Source organism: Podarcis erhardii, assembly GCF_964252035.2.
Source record: "Podarcis erhardii genome assembly, chromosome: 4".
Lineage (NCBI taxonomy): Eukaryota > Metazoa > Chordata > Lepidosauria > Squamata > Lacertidae > Podarcis > Podarcis erhardii.
Window position 1 is genome coordinate 66481567 of NC_138508.1, and position 20225 is coordinate 66501791.

A 20225-nucleotide genomic window follows, 5' to 3' on the forward strand; every position below is an offset into this window, starting at 1 on the left:
GCCCCTGAGATAAAAGCAACATATATTTTACATGTCCCAGAAAGAATCCTTGTAATAGCTTGGGGGAAGAATTAGGACCCATATTAACATCTAGTCCCCGTCTAGGATGTGAGTCCCAGAGAACACAACAACCATTCTCACTTGTAGCAAAATATTAATAATCTGGCTGTGGAGAGCATTACTGTCAGGTCATTGTCATGGTCATATCATTATCTTGTCTGGATTTGGGATGTTGGAGAATTTCAAAAGGCAGGTTTGAGCTTTAAAAAAAAATTCTTTTAATTTACAGACTTATGGTACCTAGAAGCTGCTACCTTATTTTATGGGTGGGCCCATTTTGCTTCAAAACTTAAACATACTCAAGCACCTAACTTTGCTCTTGGACAGAAATTATTAATGTGTGCAAAAGATCCTAAATTGGGCTTGAACCAGCTGTAAGCAAAACAAAGTGTGTGTTGCCCACCAACTTACTGTTTTTAAAAGTAATCAAGACAGTCTAATGTATACATTTGTAACACAGTAAGATTTTGTGCACTATATCTTTGTTTTTGTTTTTTGTTTTGTTTTGTTTTTTAAACATTGCTTTACGTATAGAAGAAGCATACACAGGAAATGCAAACTACAAATAGCAATTTGTTCAAAAGAAACCCACAGGAAGTTTTGCAAACCGTTCAACATCAGGCTGTCTTTTGCCATGCAAGACAAAAGCTGCTCCGTAACCACTGATGCTTTGATAATTAAGGCTTCTTCAGCATATGACAGATGAAACAATGGCATGAAGTTGCCCTTTGCATATGTGGCACTGATCTAGGATTGAGGCAGAGGGGCTTCATTTTCCTACTAGTAGCCCAGGCGATGCAGAGGGTGGGCAAGCCATACAATCCCTCAGCTGTAGCCAGTAAGGGTTGGCTGAGATCATGCAACCTATCTACCCGCCTTCTAAGGTGGCCAGGATGGTCCTCTACTGTCAGAGGATAGCCTTCTAGTGGAAGGAGTCCTACCTTTGAAAAACTGTCCAGTTCAAGTCCAGTTTAAAGATAAATAACTCTAAGAAGGGAGAGCAGGGAGCTTGAAATTGCCTGTCAACCATATGCACCTGGACAGCAGACTGAGCACATGGGTCACCTGCTGACAGTCTTCCCCACCAGGTCTGGATGTTTAGGGAAGTTTTTACTGTTTGATGTTTTATTGCATTTTTAATTTTCTGTTGGGAGCTGCCCAGAGTGGCTGGGGCAACCCAATCAGATGAGTGGGTTACAAATCATCATCATCATTATCATCATCATCATCATTAAAATTACAGCAATTATTTCTCTACCGATCAACTAGCACTTGCAAAGTTAGTGCAAAGCTGTGTCCTCTTTTGTTTTCTTTTTTGGTAACTCATTTGTGGCCGCCTACCCTGCCCTCTTCATTGTCCCACAGCCACTCAGAAAGCAGACATTGCTTTCAGTGCATCTGTTCCAAATATGACTTTAGTTGGATATAACTTAAAAATATATTTTTTTAAATATAACTTCAAACTTGAAGAAGGAAAATTACACATAATTGGGATGACAGACATCAATGTATCTTATATATATATATTGTGCTATACAGTCTGGGCCCCTGTTATATCAAATGGGCTTGTTTATTTCAAATTACTTGGTCATGTATTATATGTCTGCCTTGAGGGCATCAATATTTATCATTAAATTCACCCTGTACCACACATTTACTTCTCTCTCTCTCTTTCTCTCTCTCTCACGCACAAACACACACAGCCCATATGTATCTTATTTAGAAGCAACATCTTCACCATCTACTTCATTCATCTGTTGAACTACGGTAAGTTCTTGCTGCAATAAATAAGGTTATAGAAAGGTGGCATGGGAGACTTTTATCCTCAGTGTCACCAGATGGCGCTGCAGAGTAGTTTTGCTTAGGACTAGTAAACATAACCTACCTTTACCTTTATTTACCTCTCCCTGATTAAAATTCTGACTTCTTTCTCCCCACTCTCATTTACAGTTTTATTAGCAGTTAATAAAGAAGGTGCTTTATTCTCAGAAATAGATCTTACGCACATGTTTTGGATGTCAAAGCTCCTTCACACAGAACAATGAAAGTACTGTATTTAAGCATATCTTTTGCGAAGTAGCCATCAGTTTGGCTTCAGGTTTTAGGAACCACAATAATTGAGGGAACCCTCCACATTGAGGGATCAATATTACTGGGTCATATATGATGAACTATGGGCCGTTGATGAAAGTATTACTAGGCCATTGCTGAAATAAGGCTAGGAAAGGTTTGTTGCAAGAACCTACTAGTGAAGGAATGACCAGATATTTATTTGATTTAAGTGCAGGTAAAAAAAGGTAAAGGACCCCTGGACAATTAAGTCCAGTCAAAGGAGACTATGGGGTTGCGGCGCTCATCTCGCTTTTAAGTGCATTACATATTTGGGACCATACTAGTCATATTAAAGTCCGTGTCAGTTTCTCAACACCACAGCCATCGTCTGTTAATGGAGGAATGTTACAGTCATTGCGCATGCTGTGGCACTGGAAGTTGAAGGGCTCCTAAATACAAGGGTAAATATAATGCACTTTACACTGATAAGTAGTTTTGTGGCATAATAAAATAGTGACGGAGAAAAGACATCCTGACATTTACACAACTATTAAACGTGTAAGATTACTGCACTATTTCTTTACTATTTTTAACGTTATTAGATTGTTATCTGCTCTTGAAAGTGGAATGGTTGGCTATGATTCAAAATCAGCTGTGTGTCCCCCCCATTAAAATTCTCCAAATATTCATATATTTAGGCAATAAATATGTTCTCTTTCCTTGCTGCACAGTGGGGTCTGTCTTGCAGTTGTTCTATCCTGCTGAATGAAGACAAATATAAAATATATACCTAACATAATAGTATAGTTAAAACAACAGTGCAATACTCAAAAGATGATCAGCAGACAATAATTTTAAAATTAATTCAGAAAAGGCTTGGGTAAATAAAAGCATGCATCTGAAGTAATAGATTGCTGGAGTATGCCTTATCTCAAGTGGTAATGAAATCGACGTTAAAGGAGCCACAAGTTAATCATACATCAGACTTTAAGCACAGAAGTCTTATTGTACAGTCAGAACCAAGTCACAGTGTGAAGGGCAAAAAGGTATTCCTTTTCGGTACACTTCCTGGTTTCATTGCCAACTTAAACTTCCCAAGATAGTGGCACCTAATATTATAAACCAAAATAGCTGAGAGTGTGCATTGTTGAATGTAGTGTGGGAGAAAAGCATACATACAATAAAGAGTGTCACTTTTGAATTTTTCTGCTTAAAAAAAATTCAGGCTATCTATGATTGTGAGGAAAACTGCAAAACATTTCTGAGCAAATAACATTTATGACATATATATAATAATACTTGGTATGCAGCCAAAAATTCTTCCAAGAGAGTAAGAACACTATGAAAAGTAATTCTGCCAATCTTCCTAGGGCACACTTAATTTCTAGGTACCAAAATGCATTACTCTGGTTTTCTGTATGACATACCTCCAACAAAAGATCTGGCTGGGTACTTCAAAATTAAATGTGACACAAGGGTTACTGTTGCCAGCATTTGTCTCTGTCACAGGAAATAACCTGTATGTTCTACACAAGGCCTCTAGAATGCCCTGAGGACTTTAGCAACAATCTAATCAAAGTTTTCAATAAAAGAAAGGAATTTATTGAATGTACGTTGCCTTCTGATCATCAAATGTTGTCAACACTTTGTCATATTTACAGCTTCTTTATAGGCAATATTGTTCGGAAGAGAAAAGTAACATGAAATACGGCTTATATAATGAAAACCCTACAAGGCAAGTAGTAACCTAGGAATTTGTAACTGGCTCCCCGCACAAATCATATATGTTTGTCCAGATCTGGGCATTTAAACACATTTTAAATGTTCATAGTTTACCATGGCAAATCTCAACTGCAGCATGCAACATGCTTAGTCTTTGAAGGTTTTGAATTCATTCTAGCTCTCACTGGCATGGTATGACGGCATATACATATGAAGGCATTACGGTAAGTGCTAGTATAGTACTTAATTTATGCCGTACTATGGGATATTAAAATTATTACCATGCTGCGTGTATCTGTTAACTTGCTTGGTGGTTGTCTTATTATAAGCAGAGGGACTTTGGTAAAATGAGATTTTCTAGCTAATTATATAATTAGGTTGCATTTCGATGTTTTGCACCTGATTTGCTTTTGTGCTTCTTGTTTATTTTACTTAAGCACATTGTTTAGAGATAATTATTGTTGCTTAATTATGTTACTTATAATGTGGAATTAGTAGTAGCCGTGGTTGCAGCAGTATTGTTTAGTATTATATGTACAATTTGTATTGTATTGTAGTGTTATAAGACGGGAGGAGCAGAGGCAAAGGGCCAGAGTTTCAGGAGGGAGAGACAGAATTGCAGTGAGTGAGGAGGTAAGTGAACGGGGGGGGGGGGTGCTAGTTTTGCAAGCTGGGGGGTGGGACAGAGCGTGAGACAGGCAGTCTGCAGAGAGGGTCAGGCATGATGGTTGGAGTCTCTTTGACTTGGAGGCTGCAGCAATGGAAGGAATGTGAGAGCTCTGCACTCTCTCCATCTAGATGCAGGTTGTATATATGTGTAAATAAACCATATATGATAAAGACAGCACAGACTCTATTGTGCTTTGTTGTTCCAAAAGGAAACACAGACCCTGGTAAGCATGCCTGGTACTACTAGAATCTCACACCACTTGGAGATTGGGATGGCATGTAACAGTATTGTTAGGGGGTATTGGGATATGAATTATTGGTTTGTTGTTCTCATTTTTATTATGTATTTTGTGGCTTTTATATTGTAATTTTATGTTGTGAACTGCCTTGAGATCTGTGGATGAAGGAGAGAGTACAAATTTTATTATTATTATTAATAATGATAATATGCAAACCACTTAGAGACTTCTGATGAACTGTGCAGCAAAATACAGGTGAAATAAATAATGTAATGTATAGGACTGAAATGCATTGTTCATAGAATGTATCCACCCAAAATGAATGAGTGTACTGCTATCCAACTAAGTTATAGAGTAAACCAATTGAGGCCAATGGACTTAGTCATAACTAACTTAAGTTCATTGATTTCAGTGGTTCTCTGAGTATAACTTAATCAGATACAGCTCACTGTAAATTAGTGCAATACACTGGGTTGCTTAGTCCTATACTGTTTCTGGCAGGGCTCTTGTGCACTTGACAGATGTGCAACAGGCAAAGTTAATAGGGAATATGGCATAGAGAGCAAACCTTTGCGATTTCTGCCTGCCATGCCCCTGTTAAAGGCTCAGGAATCCTCTGGGGGCAGGGAGAGAATATTTATACCCTATAGATCTTTTAAGTTTACAAAAACTGAAAGAGTGCCATCCTAATGAACATATGACATGCATGTTTGGGGAGTAATAAGGGTTGAAGTAGACAAATAAGCATATATTTCACTAATCAGCTGCAATGTAAGCAGGTAATAAACATAGGTCTAGTCCAATTTTCACCTTTGCTTCCTCTGTTAAATTGAGTGACTTTGTGAAGCAATCCCCTGCCTCAGGGTACCACTGGCATTGAGGAAAGCTTTATATTCCTTTCTATTCCTCAGCTAGCCAAAGTTTAACAGGTTCCTGCTGAACTCCATGACTCATGGTTAATATACTTTCACCTCTGTCCCTCAGATTTCCAAGATCACTTGGTTAAAACTATAGCAAGAAGGATGAAAACAAATGTAGCTTGATTGCAGCTGATTTGAAATGGATTCCTAGCAGCATATCTGTGTAACCAGGTGTAAACAACTGTGCTGGTTTTTACATAAATGTTTGCTACGTCAGCTAGAAAATATTCTGCTCTGTAATGCCTTGTTGGGTGAGGCCAAAGGTCGATCTAATTCAGCCTTCGTGTCTCCAGCATTGGCTCTCCACACATTTCATCATGTGTGGTTTTTGTTGTTGTTGTTCTTTTAAATACCCTGGTGTGAAATCAGAATTTCATCAAGGAAAGCATTTTCCTCTCCATGTGAGGAAAAGTTATGCCTGTGTCAACTGTAAAAGGTTCAAAAGCGCTCTCTCTCTCTCTCTCTCACTCTCTCTCTCTCTCTCTCTCACACACACACACACACACACAGAGAGAGAGAGAGAGAGAGAGAGAGAGAGAGAGAGAGAGAGAGAGAGAGAGAGAGAGAGAGAATCAGCTTAGACACTGATTTTGTTAAAAGAATATTGACCCCTGGCTGCTTGGCTACTCCAACAGGACTCAGGATCAAGTTGCAAAAAGAGCTTGGCCCACAAATGGCTTTGTGGGTTTGCCAGTCTTTATTGCAGGTTTATCTGAGACTTTGCTAATTCAGTTATATTTCCTTCCGCCTCCTTAGAGGAAGAATTATGAAGTTTGGAAGGTGGGGAATCAGTGACTCATAAAACCTGGACAGCTCTGCAGTTTTTATGGCAGAGGCTTCCATCTAGAGCAATTACATCCAGAGTGCAGTGTGATGAAAGATCATGCCACCTTGAAATATTGGAGAGCCCTTGATTATAAGCCTTTTCAAGAATGGGCTCTTTTCCTCTTAAGAATGCCTTGTTATAGATAGACAATACACCTAATTATTTGACTCTTGGATATGAACAATCATAATGAAGTGGAACATTTTTAGATACATTTTTTCAGACTGAATAAATAAGGTGGTTTTGTGGAAGGAATTTTATCCTAACCTAAATATATCTAACTATTTGCTCACATTCAGCCCTTACTGTCTCTGTCACGCCACAATTCCTCTCCATTGTTGTCTTCACTATCAAAATTCTGATTGTTATCTCCTTGTTGCAAGGACTTATTCATTAAATGTATATACTGTATACAGCTTGTACAGCATATGGGTGGTTTTCAAACCCACTAAAAGCACAATAGCGAGCCCATTTGCTTATTTTAGTCAGTAAACTGCAAAGCATGATAATGACATTACAGTGGTAGCTCTGGTTACGAACTTAATTCGTTCCGGAGGTCTGTTCTTAACCTGAAACCGTTCTTAACCTGAGGTACCACTTTAGCTAATGGGGCCTCCCGCTGCCGGCGCACCGCCGTTGCATGATTTCTGTTCTCATCCTGAAGTAAGGTTCTTAACCCAAGGTACTACTTCTGGGTTAGCGGAGTCTGTAACCCGATGTGTTTGTAACCCAAGGTACCACTGTACATTAATAATAATATTTCAGCTATATTTTATACTGTGTATTCATGTCTGTATTTCCTGTAAACTGATCACAGGTACAGTTATTGACTACAACCCTAGACCTGTTTAACTAGTCATGCTCTTTTCCAAGGAAACACTGGACATTTTAAATTGGGCTATGGAACTAATATATTGTTGCACAGCACCCTAATCTTCAAGCAGTGTGAGATTCCAGGGATTCCAGGTGCTTTCTCAGGGTTTGTGTTTCCTCAGAATGAGGGGCAGGGGAGACTGTGGTGTCTTTGTGATACAGGCATCCCCCCACTTGCACAGGGGTTCCGTTCTGGGTCACCACACCTGTCATTCCTGTTTGTTCCACCTTAGTCCCCGTGGTCCCTTTTGGCGTTGTTTTTAGTGTGCACGACACCAATGCACACAAGTGTGGAGTTGCCTGTACAGTATATGGTTTATTTACTCACATATAAAACCCAAGCCTACGATGGAGGAGCTCACAGCATTAACAACCTAAGAGGATCTTGCATCTTCCATAGCCACATCCTTGGATTCAAACGGGAATCAGGCATGGCTCTGCCTCCCCCAGGTTTCAGCCTGCAGCCTTCTAGCTCGCACACATTGCTTGTGCCCAGAGTAAAAGCAGCCACTGAAGTCTAAGTGTTAAATCCTATGCATGTTTACTCAGAAGTAAATTCCACCATGGGGTTTACTCCATGGTGAGTGTGTTAAGGACTATAGCTCAAGTAAATGAAATTACTTGCCTCAGCCTGCGTCTAAACACCATAGTGTGTAACACCAAGGTATGGTTCCTAATGCTAATGTTTGTAAGAAATAACATGCTAAGTATAGATCTAACATTTCCTAACTTCTAAGGGATGACAAAAATAAACTGAATCTAAAGAATTGGCAGCTATTAAAACAATCTCAGGAAAAGTACACAGCTGTAACGTATTTTGCTTTGCACCATCTTTATTATTTATTGTTGATTCCACTCTCCTTTCATCTTTGATATAAATATATGGAGTTGCTTTGTTCATGAGCTTTGTGTGCTCAGCACTTCTTTGTTTGTTCCTCGTGTCATAAATAATGTGCCTTACAAAAGCACTGAAGAAAGATGTAGCATGCTAGTGGCACCAAAACGCTGATTCACATTTATTGGTATCTGTTAAGGTTAATATAGCAAAACACCCTCAGAAGTATTGGACACATTTTCACCCCCTTGAGCAACAGAGATCTGAGCATGCAAGCATGTTTACTGACTGTATGTATAGCTAATGAAGAATAACTTCTAGGTCAGGGATGGGGGCCTGCAGTGACCTTCCAGATGTTACTAAACTACACCTGCCATCTTCTCTGACCATTGATCATGCTGTCTGGGCTGATGGAAGTGGGGGTCCAACTATGCCCAAAAGGTTACAAATTTACCATCCTGTTCTAGATGTACAACCATCCACTTTGCATAGCTTAGCCAAATTCTTGAAATATCAGAATGCATATTTAAATGCATAGATTAAAGATTTGTGGCTCATCTACACTTCCACTTGTCCCATGCCTAGAAAGCATGGGTCTGAGCAGTTTTCACTTGTTATGTGCTTTCTAAGCACAGGTCCAAGCGGTTTTACCTTCGCCCCACCACATCCCCCTGGAAGACCCAGTCATTAGCACCAAGTTGGAACAAATGGCAATCTGCAGAAAACACAATTACCATTTGTTCTGATTCGGCGCTGAAGATTGGGTTTCCCTGAGAGAAAGTGGTGGGGCAAATGGAAGTGTTGATAAGCCCTTTGTGTGTGACAAGTTGTGTTGCAATTAGGTAACTGGCTGCCTTTGCATTCGGTGTTTTTGGAAGTGTTATATTTCTAGTTGTTTTTATTACTGAATTTGTATACCGCCCTTCATCCAAAGATCACTGGGCGATTCACAACATAAAAATGCAAAATGAGAACACAAAATACAATACAAAACAAAAACAAACCAATAACCATCTCTCCCACAAACACATTTAAAAGGCTATCAAATGTTTAATCAGCCAAATGCCTGGTTATAGAGAAACAGTTTCACCTGGCGCCATGTGTAATGAAGGCACCAGGACAGCCTTCCTACAGAGAACATTCCAGAAATGGGAAGCCACCACAGAAAAGGCTCATTCTTATGTTGTCACCCTCCAGACCTCTCATGAGGGCCTGAGATGAAGATTGCAGGGTCCAGGTCGGTTCATATGGGGAGAGGTGGTCCTTGAGGTATTTCGATCCTCAATATAATACAGTGGTACCTCTGAATACGAATGGGATCCGTTCCAGAGCCCTGTTCGCATCCTGAAGTAAATGTAAGACGTGACTGCGCATGCATGGGTCGTGTTTCGCCACTTTTGCGCATGCGCGTGACGTCATTTTGAGCATCTGAGTATGCGCGCGTGGCGAAACCCAGAAGTAGCGCGCTCCGTTACTTCTGGGTTGCCGCGGAGCACAACCCGAAAATATTCATCCCGAAGCTACTTCAACCCGAGGTATGACTGTAGTTGAGAGGCTCCCAGATTTCTCATACATATGCTATATTATACTATAAGTATTTTAAAGTTAGAAGCGTATGGTATGGTAAAGCCATGAAAGCACAATTCACATTCACAAATCTCATATTACAATATTGTATACTGCCACATCTTTACCTCAGCTAGGCAGTAGATATTGTGAGCAATGTTAGGCTGAAGTTACCAGCCCATGATCATCCAGTAAGCTTTGTGGTTGGCTCAGATTTGAACCAATTACAATGTTGTCCACACTGATAATAAGAATTCAGCCTACTACACAGTCAGTACAAATCCCAGTCTATCAGCTCTAGGCAGTGACCAGCAAAGATGCCCTGAAATGTTCATCAAGTGCATTATAAAAGAGCTGTGAAGACATTCAGAGCTGACCTGCTCTCTAAGAGAATGCAGTCCCATAACAACTTGCATTATTTAGGGCCATTAGTGCTAGTTCTAATAATAACAAAGACTTATTAAGACTCAAATGCTTCATGAACATTATTACCTCTGAGCAAAACACTCTTGCTCTGGCACAGTAATTGGTTCTTTTGCAGCAAGAATAGTTATTGTGTCCTGTTTTTAGAATAACACGGGGAAAAGCAGTTTCAGTGGGGAAATTAATCTGAAATAAATACTTAAGAAGAAGAAAGGTTCAGTGTAGCTGAAAATGGAATGAGGTGAAAGAGTTGCACATCACATTTGGCTTGACATTTGCTTTTATGGTTTAAAGCCTGTTCTAGTATTCCCTAGCAATAACTTGTAGGCATGCTCAGAAAGCTTGTTCCTCTTACTGCAAATATTATTTAAGGGCAAAAGGAAAATCCAGCTGTGTGTAATTGTTTTAATAAGGTGTATGACGTATGTTTAGCATATCTATCTTGTAGCAAGAAATTAAATATTGGCAGAATGGTCCAGCAGAAGGTCAAGCCAACTACATCTGCCTTTTCCTATTTGGCTTTTGGGTGCATTGCTAAATATGCTAATTAGAATTTAAGAATCATTTCGTCCCAATTCAGGATTATTCCCTACAAAGTCTGCAGAATTATTTTCCGTAAGCCTGCAACAAAGGGCTTTTTGGCTCAAGTGTCTTCATTTATTTTTCGGTATGTGAGTGTGCGTGCATGTGTATCTTACAACAAAGATAACATTTCATGCTTAAAACATGGTGGGCTGTGGTCCATAAAGACTTGTGCCACAATAAACAAATTAGATGCCATGACTCCTTATTGTTCTTGTTTTAAATATCTGGGTCTCTTCGAGCCTTTTTTCATTCAGATGCTCAAGTCTTTCCCCTCTGTTTTCTCCAAAAGAAAAACTGTTCAGGTGCCAAACATTCTCCAATACCCATCAAGACAAATGTAGTTATTTTTCTTTTAAATGAGACTTCAGAATGGTTTATTTTGCCAGCTGTAACATGCAGTCCTTACACATTTGTATCAGATACTGGGGAACAATCTTATTTAAAACTGGCAGCTAATAACAGATGTTAGGAAGATAACTAGGAAGATTCTCATTTAGGGGATGTAATATGCATCAGAGTTTGGGAAGTTACATTCTCCAGTTACTGCGAGAGGCAAAAAGAAAGAAAGAAAGAAAGAAAGAAGTTCAAAGCAAGGGTGGGGGGAGAGAGAGAGTTGGCTAAAGGTGAACAGTCCCTAATCTTCCATCCAACCTACTTAAATTTCAGCAAGTGCTATTCTTAAAGGGAAGCTAACTCATGTGTGAATTCTAAGCAAAATCATTTGGATTCCATATGTATGGTAGTCCAGGGTATATGCATACAACTCCCGATAGCTGAATAATATAAATCAAAGAGATTGTATGGTATCTTAAAGAAAAGAAAAAAGGATACAGTAAACTAGGTGATTTGATAAAAAAAACCATTCTTAATTGTAGACGGTGATAGTTTGGTGGAAGGAGACCAGGCCACAAATCTATCTGCCTTGAGCTCTTTCACATGTTTTCACCAGCCATAGCTCAGGTGGAAGCAGGATGCATACAGGCCCTTTCGTCTGACTTTAATAGATAGACAGGATCATATGTGAGGAGATGGTCCTTCAGCTATGAAGAAAGGCAGTGTAGTACAACAGCGTAAATATGAATAGATGTGGAGAGTGCACTACAGCAGTGGACCCTAAATGCATAGAGTTAACGTTTTTCCTACCCAAAACTAAAATGAGACAAAAAGCATAGCCAAGGCAACAGAAAGCTCAGATAGTGCAAATTGACCATGGGAGCAAGCTCAGATACCACTTTGCAGCCCCCACATTCAGTCCAAATGTTTCCTGATCTCTTTTCTGCAAAGATAATCAAACTCTGTACTATAAAAAAGCATTCAATGTTCTTCTCATGAACAAAACAAATAGTAAAAGCATGTATTGATGCCGCATATCCTGATGCAAGGCTATATTTTATTGTATTCCATATCACTGCTCAGGATGTTGGAACCACAGGCAGGATGCGATTTGCTTATAGTTTAACCACAGGTGAATGTCATGTCAATAAATATAACTCAGCCTGTTTCACTCTTCCTGCATCACCAATTTGTAGCAGGTTAATGCTAGCACAGTAACACAATGGTGAAAGAGGACTCTATTCTTTTATTTCTTGTGTAATAAAATTATTATTATTATTATTATTGCTATCAGATATTGTCTAGAAGGGCAAAGTTTCCCTTAGTTTAAGTTTTTATACATATAGGTACAAACATATGGCTACCTTTTTTCCCCTCGGGAAGATTGTACCACAGGAAAGCCATGTCTCCTACAGAGCTTTACAGTGCAATCCTAAACACATTTACTTAGAAGTAAATTCCACTGTTTTCAGTGGTGCTTACTCCCTAGCAAGTGTATTTAGGATTCAAGCCTTAAGCAATTTAAGAGTGTGAACCTGGGCCTCTTCCAGCACAGCACTTTGCCTCAGAATAAAAAATAGGAGTGCAACGTCCTTGTTTATTCAAATGTACTTTGTTAGAACTCCCATTTGAGGCTGCAACAATCCCGCCCACATCCACATTCTCAAGATTACATCAGAACACTGGCAGGAATTCTAAATTCCTGGTGGATGTCAATTACACTCCAGGAAGCCAAGAACATAGGAAGCCACTCACATGCTAAAATGATTGTGATGATTGCAAATGAGATCTTACCTGTCACCATCCTCATATTTATCATCAGTTTCAGCAGCAATGAACAACTATCCATAGGTAACTCATGTACACTATGGAAGATAACATGTACAGTCATGTCTTGAGACAGCATCCTCCTATATAGCCTGCCTTTCCTCCACCACAAATTGCTCAAACCAGCATTCTTGCACTTTGCAAAGGTTCCAAAATCCACAATTGGGCAATATCTTCATTTGGAAAGTCAAACCATTACACGATAGTGAGTGAGCTTTTGATTTCTCCACAATTTTCAATCAGGATAGATGTTAGCAGGAGGAAGAAACAGGGTAGGGAAAAACACGATTTGTGTAACACTTTGCAATGTGAAGAATTCTAGAGAACTCCAAAACTTTATTTCTATGTTGTGTTATTTTTGTTGTTACTATAAAGGTATTAAGCCACCTGTGGATTTTATCATTTTCCTTTTATTTGTAATTCTTGGTCACTTTGAGGTCAATTGAAATAAAACTGTAATAAAAATAGATGTAGTGTGCCCTGCTGTTTACTGATACAAATACTAAAATTTAACACTCCTGGTCATTTATTTGGAAATAAATGTTGATTATAATGGAGCTCAGATCCAGATAAGTAGGTTTGTAATCAGTATGCATGTCACAATTAAGTCAGATTTAGACCAACAGATATGTGTTTTAACACCCCCCAATACCTTATGAATTTTATAAACAGTATCCTACTAATTATATGTATTCAATGAAATAATTCATTGGCAAAAAATATAATGCTTAATACTGGTCTTGGAAGAAGATGTGCCATATGTAATAACTGCCTTTTCTATTTTATAATGCACACATTGGACCCAATGCATTCCTAGCAACAGAGACTATGCATTGCCAAACAAACAAACAAAGTGTCCATTCTCTGGCAGGATTTTGAATGTTTTCTTGCAGACAGAAAAAAACGCTGAACCCTAAAAACCATCAACAAATAGACTAATCTTTCTCCTTGGTGGTCATGCTCAAGAGTAGAAATAGTTATAATGGCTGCAGACCTTTTTGTTAGGATGGTACTAGGGAAACTTCAAAGTATGCATCATACTTGTGTTTGACAGGAAACTATTTTTGTTTCAGTAGTACTCTGCAATTGGAAATAAACCCAGCTGTGATCAAAACAGCAAAGCAAACAACACAAGCCTCTGGTTGGCCACTGTGAGAAGAGGATGCTGGATTAGATGAGTCATTAGCCTGTTCCAGCAAGCTCTTCTTATGTTCTCAACAACGAAGAGTTTTTGAGAGAAAAGCACAGCTAGAAGGGCTTAGCTCCTAACATCCATCCTGTGTCTTAAGTCTTTCCTCTTTCCGACTTCCGGGTTTGCGCCTCTGGCAATGGCAGAATTCCTCTGATCGGGAGGAATTTACTCCATGGAAACAGGGTCTGGCCGCCACGGCAAAGGCGGAGACCCACTAAAAATCACAGGCGGGAGAAGCCTGTGAACCTGGGATTCGGCTGGCATCTTTTGCGCCTCCCCTACTCGCGGGGAGACCCGGTTTCGGGGATCCGGAGCGACGTGGGGTGAGCGGCGCGATGCTTCGAATTGCTTCTTTCACGGAGTGAAGCCGCATTGAAAAATTGAAACTATATTTACTGTTTGAACTGTGCTTAAAAGGATTGACACAAATAGAAACTGTTTCCCTCTAGAGGGAGCCTTTGAAACTGTTATAAGAGCTGAGCTGGGGGAACCAGCTGCAAGATAAGAGACTGTGAGAATCAGGGATTGACCTTGGACTATTTGAGAATGTCGACAGAAGAAGCTTTAGTGATTGCATTATGCAAGATAAGTCACTCGTTGGAACAACTCCACAAGAAGACAGATGTCATGACTACTAAAATTGATAACTTGGGACAAAAAGTGACTAACTTGGGACAAAAAGTGACTAACTTGGGACAAAAAGTGACTAATTTGGGACAAAAAGTGAACATCAATACAGAAATTATTCAGGATCTGATACAGGAATCTACTTTGACAGGGCAAATTGTGAAGAAGGTGAAGGAGAAAGTTGCTGTTGTTGAACCTAAAGTAATACAAGTGGGAGCCCCAGCCTTACAGAGGCAAATTGAGGACTATAAGTTGAGGCCTTTTATGATTGAATTTAGAAAAAGTCAGATTTTGAGGATCGGAGCCCTGCCTGGACTGGAGAAGGAAAGTTGGATAGATCCCTTCATGCAGGGATTTACTGACTTTTGGGATTTGGACTTGGGTCATGAGGAGATTGGAGCTGTGGGGGCCTTTGGATTTGGAGGAATTTTGAAACATGTCCTGAAATACCTTATGGATTTTAGATTTAACCATGGAGATTTGGTTGACCTGTCGAGAAGGAATAAAAGCATTGCTAGGTTGGAGCTTCCCCAAGATCTGCTCTTCAGTATCAAAGGAAGGAAAATAAGAACAAGATCAGTAGAAGACAAAGTAAAGTGCATGTATAAATATGAAGAAGACCTGCAGAAGGGACTTGGAAAAGAGTTAAGAGCCTCGGACAGAAGATCACCAGGTTGATGGACTATTTGGAATTGATGAATGACTGGCAGTATCCGAGACCAGGGAGAAGAGATGGTGGAAGAAGACTGGAAAAAGTTTTAAAGTTTATTTTCAGAAATAAAAATATTGTAAAATTACTGAGTGTTAGAAAAATGTTGGAATGAAATCTTGTGGCTTTAGTTGAAATGTTATAAGGAGTTAAGCATAAATAAGCATTATAGTATTAATGGAAAATAAGGGTAAAAATAAGATATTTATATGACAGAAAATAGAGAAAGATGGAAGGGAATTGCTGAAACAATTAATAGAAGTGAAATACAAAAAGGGAGGTGAGAGGAGGTCGATGAAACAAGGGTATGAAAGATAGACTACTGAAATGGTATAATGTATGTTTTTAAATTGTTTTTGTTTTGTTTTGTTTAGGTTAATGTTGTGTTTTGTATTGTTTATATATTGTATTGTTTTTTCCCTTTCTTGTTGTTGTTTTTTTGTCTCTTTTCTTCTTTCCTTTTTGTAAGTTTTAAAAGTAATAAATATATATATTTTTTAAATGTATTCAGCATTGCCCGAGTCAGACTACGACATTGTCAGATATAGTGGCACCCTAACAGCACAACCCTATGAATGCTTACTCAGAAGGAAGTCTTACAGTGTTCAATGGAAGTTCCTCCCAATTAAGTCTTAATGAGGACTGAGATGCAATCCCTAAGCATGTTGCTCACTCAAGCGTTTCAATATGTTCAAAGTGGTTAGAACAGGCAGCTTTGAAGCCAAGACTATCTTGTTTTAATGATGAGGGTTGACCTGTATATTGAACCTCTGTGGATCTCTTCAACTCTAAGGCTGCTTCTGGATGATGTCTACTGAACATTCATCCTGATCAGTTTGCAGGGAAGTTGGATGACAGTTGCATCAAAGCAAATGTAAGCCCACACTTTCCAGTAAATTTCCCCATCACTTTTTATGTTGCTAAAAGTCAGGTCTTTGGGGAAAGTAGATTTGTTGTGGAAGACCTCTCAGTTTCCAATAATTGTGCAACATGAATTTGCTGGTACTGTCTATGATTGAATCACACAATGGTATAACTACAGTGTCCTAAGGATGCATACTGAAGTATACTTTTTAAACATATATTTTAAAACTTTTTTCATTTTTCTTTTTCAACCGAAGAATATGGAAAGTAATTAGACAGAGGCTTATACAATAATGATAAGTATAATTCTACCTAGGTTTATTAAACACATAATTTAGGAGGACCATATTTCTTTTTTAGGTGCAGGGAAGGCACGTTGCTTGAAATATAAGATCCCACCCAACTGCATGGGATTGTTCTGCTGGTTCTTCACCTTTCATCAGGCGAATCTTGTGGGTTATCTTTTCAGCAGCTGCAAAATCAAATCAAAAACAATTATTTACAGCAACATAAACCTGGTTCTTTAAATTTAACAAAATAGAATAGTGTGTCTCATAAATTTCATTAGAGGGATAAACTACACTAGGAGGAAACCCAAGGGACAAGTTAAGAATACCAGAATGTGAATGTGAAGGCAGTGTTGCAAGTATTTGGGATTCCTTGTCGACTCTTTAGCCATGCTTTGTAAGAAAAGTCCTGTAAGGCTTCTAAAATATAACATGCGTTCAGGGTTGCAGAGTCCAGTTTTAGATCGGAGTTAACAGGGTTTTGTTTTTATGTTAAGCCAAAACTTTCATGAAGTTAAAATAAAAAATAAACTCCAGAATAGTCATACTGAATACGTACAAAGATAACAGCTTCCCGCGGATTATCTCGGAAAGGTTACTAAACTTTGCCGTCATAGCCACGGGGGTGGCACTATAGCAATTATGCCGGATTAGTTCATCCGGGGGTAGAAGGAAAACGCCGCACATTCGCCTCTCTACACACGATAAGCTTTTGTACAGCTCGAGGGGTGTGACGCTCGCGGGCGGCATCGGCGAAAGCAAAACTGCCCGAGCGGAGGATAAACCCGCCGCCTCCCGCCCTTCGCTCAAGTGACCGTGACAAAAAAGGAGAAAAAAAACCCAAACCCCTCGTCACGTATCCGGAGTCCCCGCCTGCCTGCCTGCCTGCCTCTCCCTCCCACGCCAGCCAGTCACTCCCGACGGGATCAGAGCAACCATCGCCTGGCCGCGCGCCCGCGACTCCGTCCCTTTACTACCTGGGCTCGCCGCTCATTGGCTGGGCCAGTCCCGCCCTCGGGGATGACGCCACCAGGCCTCGGCTTGACAGGCAGGTACGGCTTGGGGGCCGCCATGTTGGGAGCGGAAGCGGAGTGAGTAGCGGCGGCGGCGGCGGCGGCGGCGGCAGTAGTAGCAGTAGCCCTGCTGGACGTCGGGAGGTTGGCTCTGCCCGGCCGCGGCTTCTTCCGAGCCCAGTTCTCTCCGTCGCCCGCGCGTGGGCAGCTCTGCCTCGTCCTCCGCCCCCAGTGCGGGGTTGGGAGCGCGAGTGTCCCGGCAGTTGGCCCGCAGCAGCAGCAGGAGGAGGAGGAGGAATCCTGACCCTGAGCCTGAGCGAGAGACTGTGGGGCAGCGGCGGCTCCGGGTGGGGGGAGCTCGGAAGTTAAAGCGGGAAGATGCCGTTAGCGCAGCTGGCGGACCCCTGGCAGAAAATGGCTGTGGAGAGCGCGGCGGAGAGCAGCAGCAGCAGCGCCGAGGTAAGGCGACCTGAGCGGCCGGCCGGGGAGCGGGCACAGCACCCCCTGCTGCCGCCGCCGCCGCTGAGCCCCGGAGGGCGAGGACGGGCCCGCCAGGAGGCGGGGGGGAGAATTCAAAGCCCGTCCTGGGGAAAGGGGAACGTTTCGTCGCTCTGCTTCCGCCTCGGCTTGGGGACCGGCGGCCGCTTCCTCTTTCTTCGAAGTGCCCCATGCGAGGCAGGGCAGCCCCCTTGCCCGTCTGGGGGCTCTTGGGGGCCGCCTGCTCTGTCGCCCCTCTCCCGCCTCACCCCGCTCGCTCCTTTACTCCAGATTAGCCAAGTCCCCTTCCCTCTCTCGCCCTCGCCGCTCTCGGGGGCAGCGAGTCACGAAGGGGCGCGTTTCCGACTCTCACCCTTTTCAGCGACAGGATATTTAAAATCCGTATTAGCAATGGCTTGCTTGGCGGCGGGGGAGAGAGTGGTGTGGGCAACTCTTCTGGCACACAAAACCCCTCTTCCCGGTTCGGAGAAGGAATTTCTTTTGGCGGCAGGACGGTTTCTCTGGACGCAGTGGCATTGAGATCTCTGGCGTAATGGAGAGGGCACAGTTTACCTCTGCCTTCCTTTGAAAGGAATTTAGTGGGATCTCACTGTTGGGCAGGAGGAGGGAGATAAAGTATGCGAGGGGGTGCCTATGCCCTTCTCTTCTCCCCGCTTTACTGAAACAGATCTATTTTGTGATGGTTTTTTTCACCTTAGGGAAGAAACATGCTGATCCATACCGCTAATCCTGCTGATGGCTTTCAAGCTAATTTCGAACAGCCTCCTTATTCCATTTGCTTGCAAGGGACGATAGTCAGGGGAAGTGGAGGGGGCGAGACCCTTGACTGCTGGTCAAGGCAAGGCCAGTGGGTTAACAACATCAAAAGAGGGTGGGAGCAAAGGGACTTTCCCATCTACAGCCTACTACTGTTCTGAAATTTGCTGGAGGAGGAGTTAAATAGCGTTAAGCTTCGGAATATCTCAGTAATCATCGTTCCTCTCTCCACTTCATAAGGTGCAGCCCGAATACAGCACCTTTATGAAGCCAAGAACATCTGGGTTAGGTGGTTGTAGAGTGGGTTGCTGTCAGATTGTCAGATCTGTGATAGAAACTGAAGGTTTGAATGATTTGGCAGCTTTTGTTCTTTTTGATGGTGTTCGGTTACTTTCCCGGCTACTGTCTCTTCCTCCCTCCCTTCCCCCTCATTTTGACCGGATGCTCAACTTCCTCGATGTACAGGTCTGTAACCAGGCAGTAGGAACAGTTTGCACATGAGAGCAAGTTTTTTCTTTTCTCATTTTTAAAAGGGGAAGTCCTCATATCCTGCTTCCGCTGAAAGCAAGGCACCAATATAGGAACTGGTGGTCCTCTGTCTCCATTCCCCCCCCCCTAAGTTCTCATGATCCAAGAAGCGATGTACTTTATGTAGTTGAAGCAGCATGCTTGTGGTTTGATCAAGTTTAGATAATCTGGCTTAATTAGTTGCTTTCAGGGTATGGTTCTGAGAAAACCTCTGCTGTTTCATCAAGTGGTTCCTTTTATTGGTAGTAATAAGGTGTTGTGATGATTTGGCGTAATTAAATTACCCTGTTTCTAGTTTTGTTAAATCCCGACCTGAAGTATTTCGTTCTTTTTGACTTTGTCTGATAAGTAGAGCAACAGTATTTGTGTTTATAACACTTGGTTCCATAAAGAGTTTGTTTTTTAAAAAAACCATTTGTCTCAGAGGTGTAATAACAATAAAGCACTTTAACTGTATTTCTATGGATGACGTATCATTGCAGCCTATTGAAATATATCAGTTTCCCTATGGAGACAACCAGATAGTATGTCTAAATATCGTTCCAGGAGCTAAGCATAATGTTTGAAAGACACTTATGATCTGTGTTGTGCTTGTTATGTGCAGCATCTAAAAACATAAAAGCAACCCCACTGGATCAGACCAAATGTCTGTCCAGGCCAACATTCTTTTCTCACCACATGCTTATGGAAATCCCAGCGGCAGGAAATGAGTACAACAGTATTTTTCTATTCATGATCGTCACTGGCTCGTTTTCAGAGACATACTACTTCTACAGTGAAGATAGAATAAAGTCATTATGGCTAGTAGATGGTCTTACTTT

The 20225-nt window shown here is 41.1% G+C and overlaps 1 protein-coding gene and 1 long non-coding RNA gene across 3 annotated transcripts in view; one reads left to right on the top strand and one right to left on the bottom strand.

The window, feature by feature from the left end:
- Window positions 1-16619: 16619 nt before the first annotated feature.
- Window positions 16620-17724, bottom strand: LOC309340391. The gene is made up of 2 exons (XR_014155957.1): window positions 17587-17724; window positions 16620-16794 (listed from the first exon to the last, which is right to left on the bottom strand). It is a non-coding gene; the product is annotated as an uncharacterized lncRNA (long non-coding RNA).
- Window positions 17725-17944: 220 nt separating this feature from the next.
- RPS6KA3 (ribosomal protein S6 kinase A3) overlaps window positions 17945-20225 on the top strand; it is a 40923-nt gene continuing 38642 nt past the window's right edge. For both annotated transcript variants that reach the window (XM_081859084.1, XM_081859085.1), the window contains exon 1: window positions 17945-18081. In XM_081859084.1, coding sequence (XP_081715210.1) covers window positions 18001-18081 — 81 coding nt within the window. In that variant the 5' untranslated portion in view covers window positions 17945-18000. The remainder of the gene's footprint in view (window positions 18082-20225) is intronic.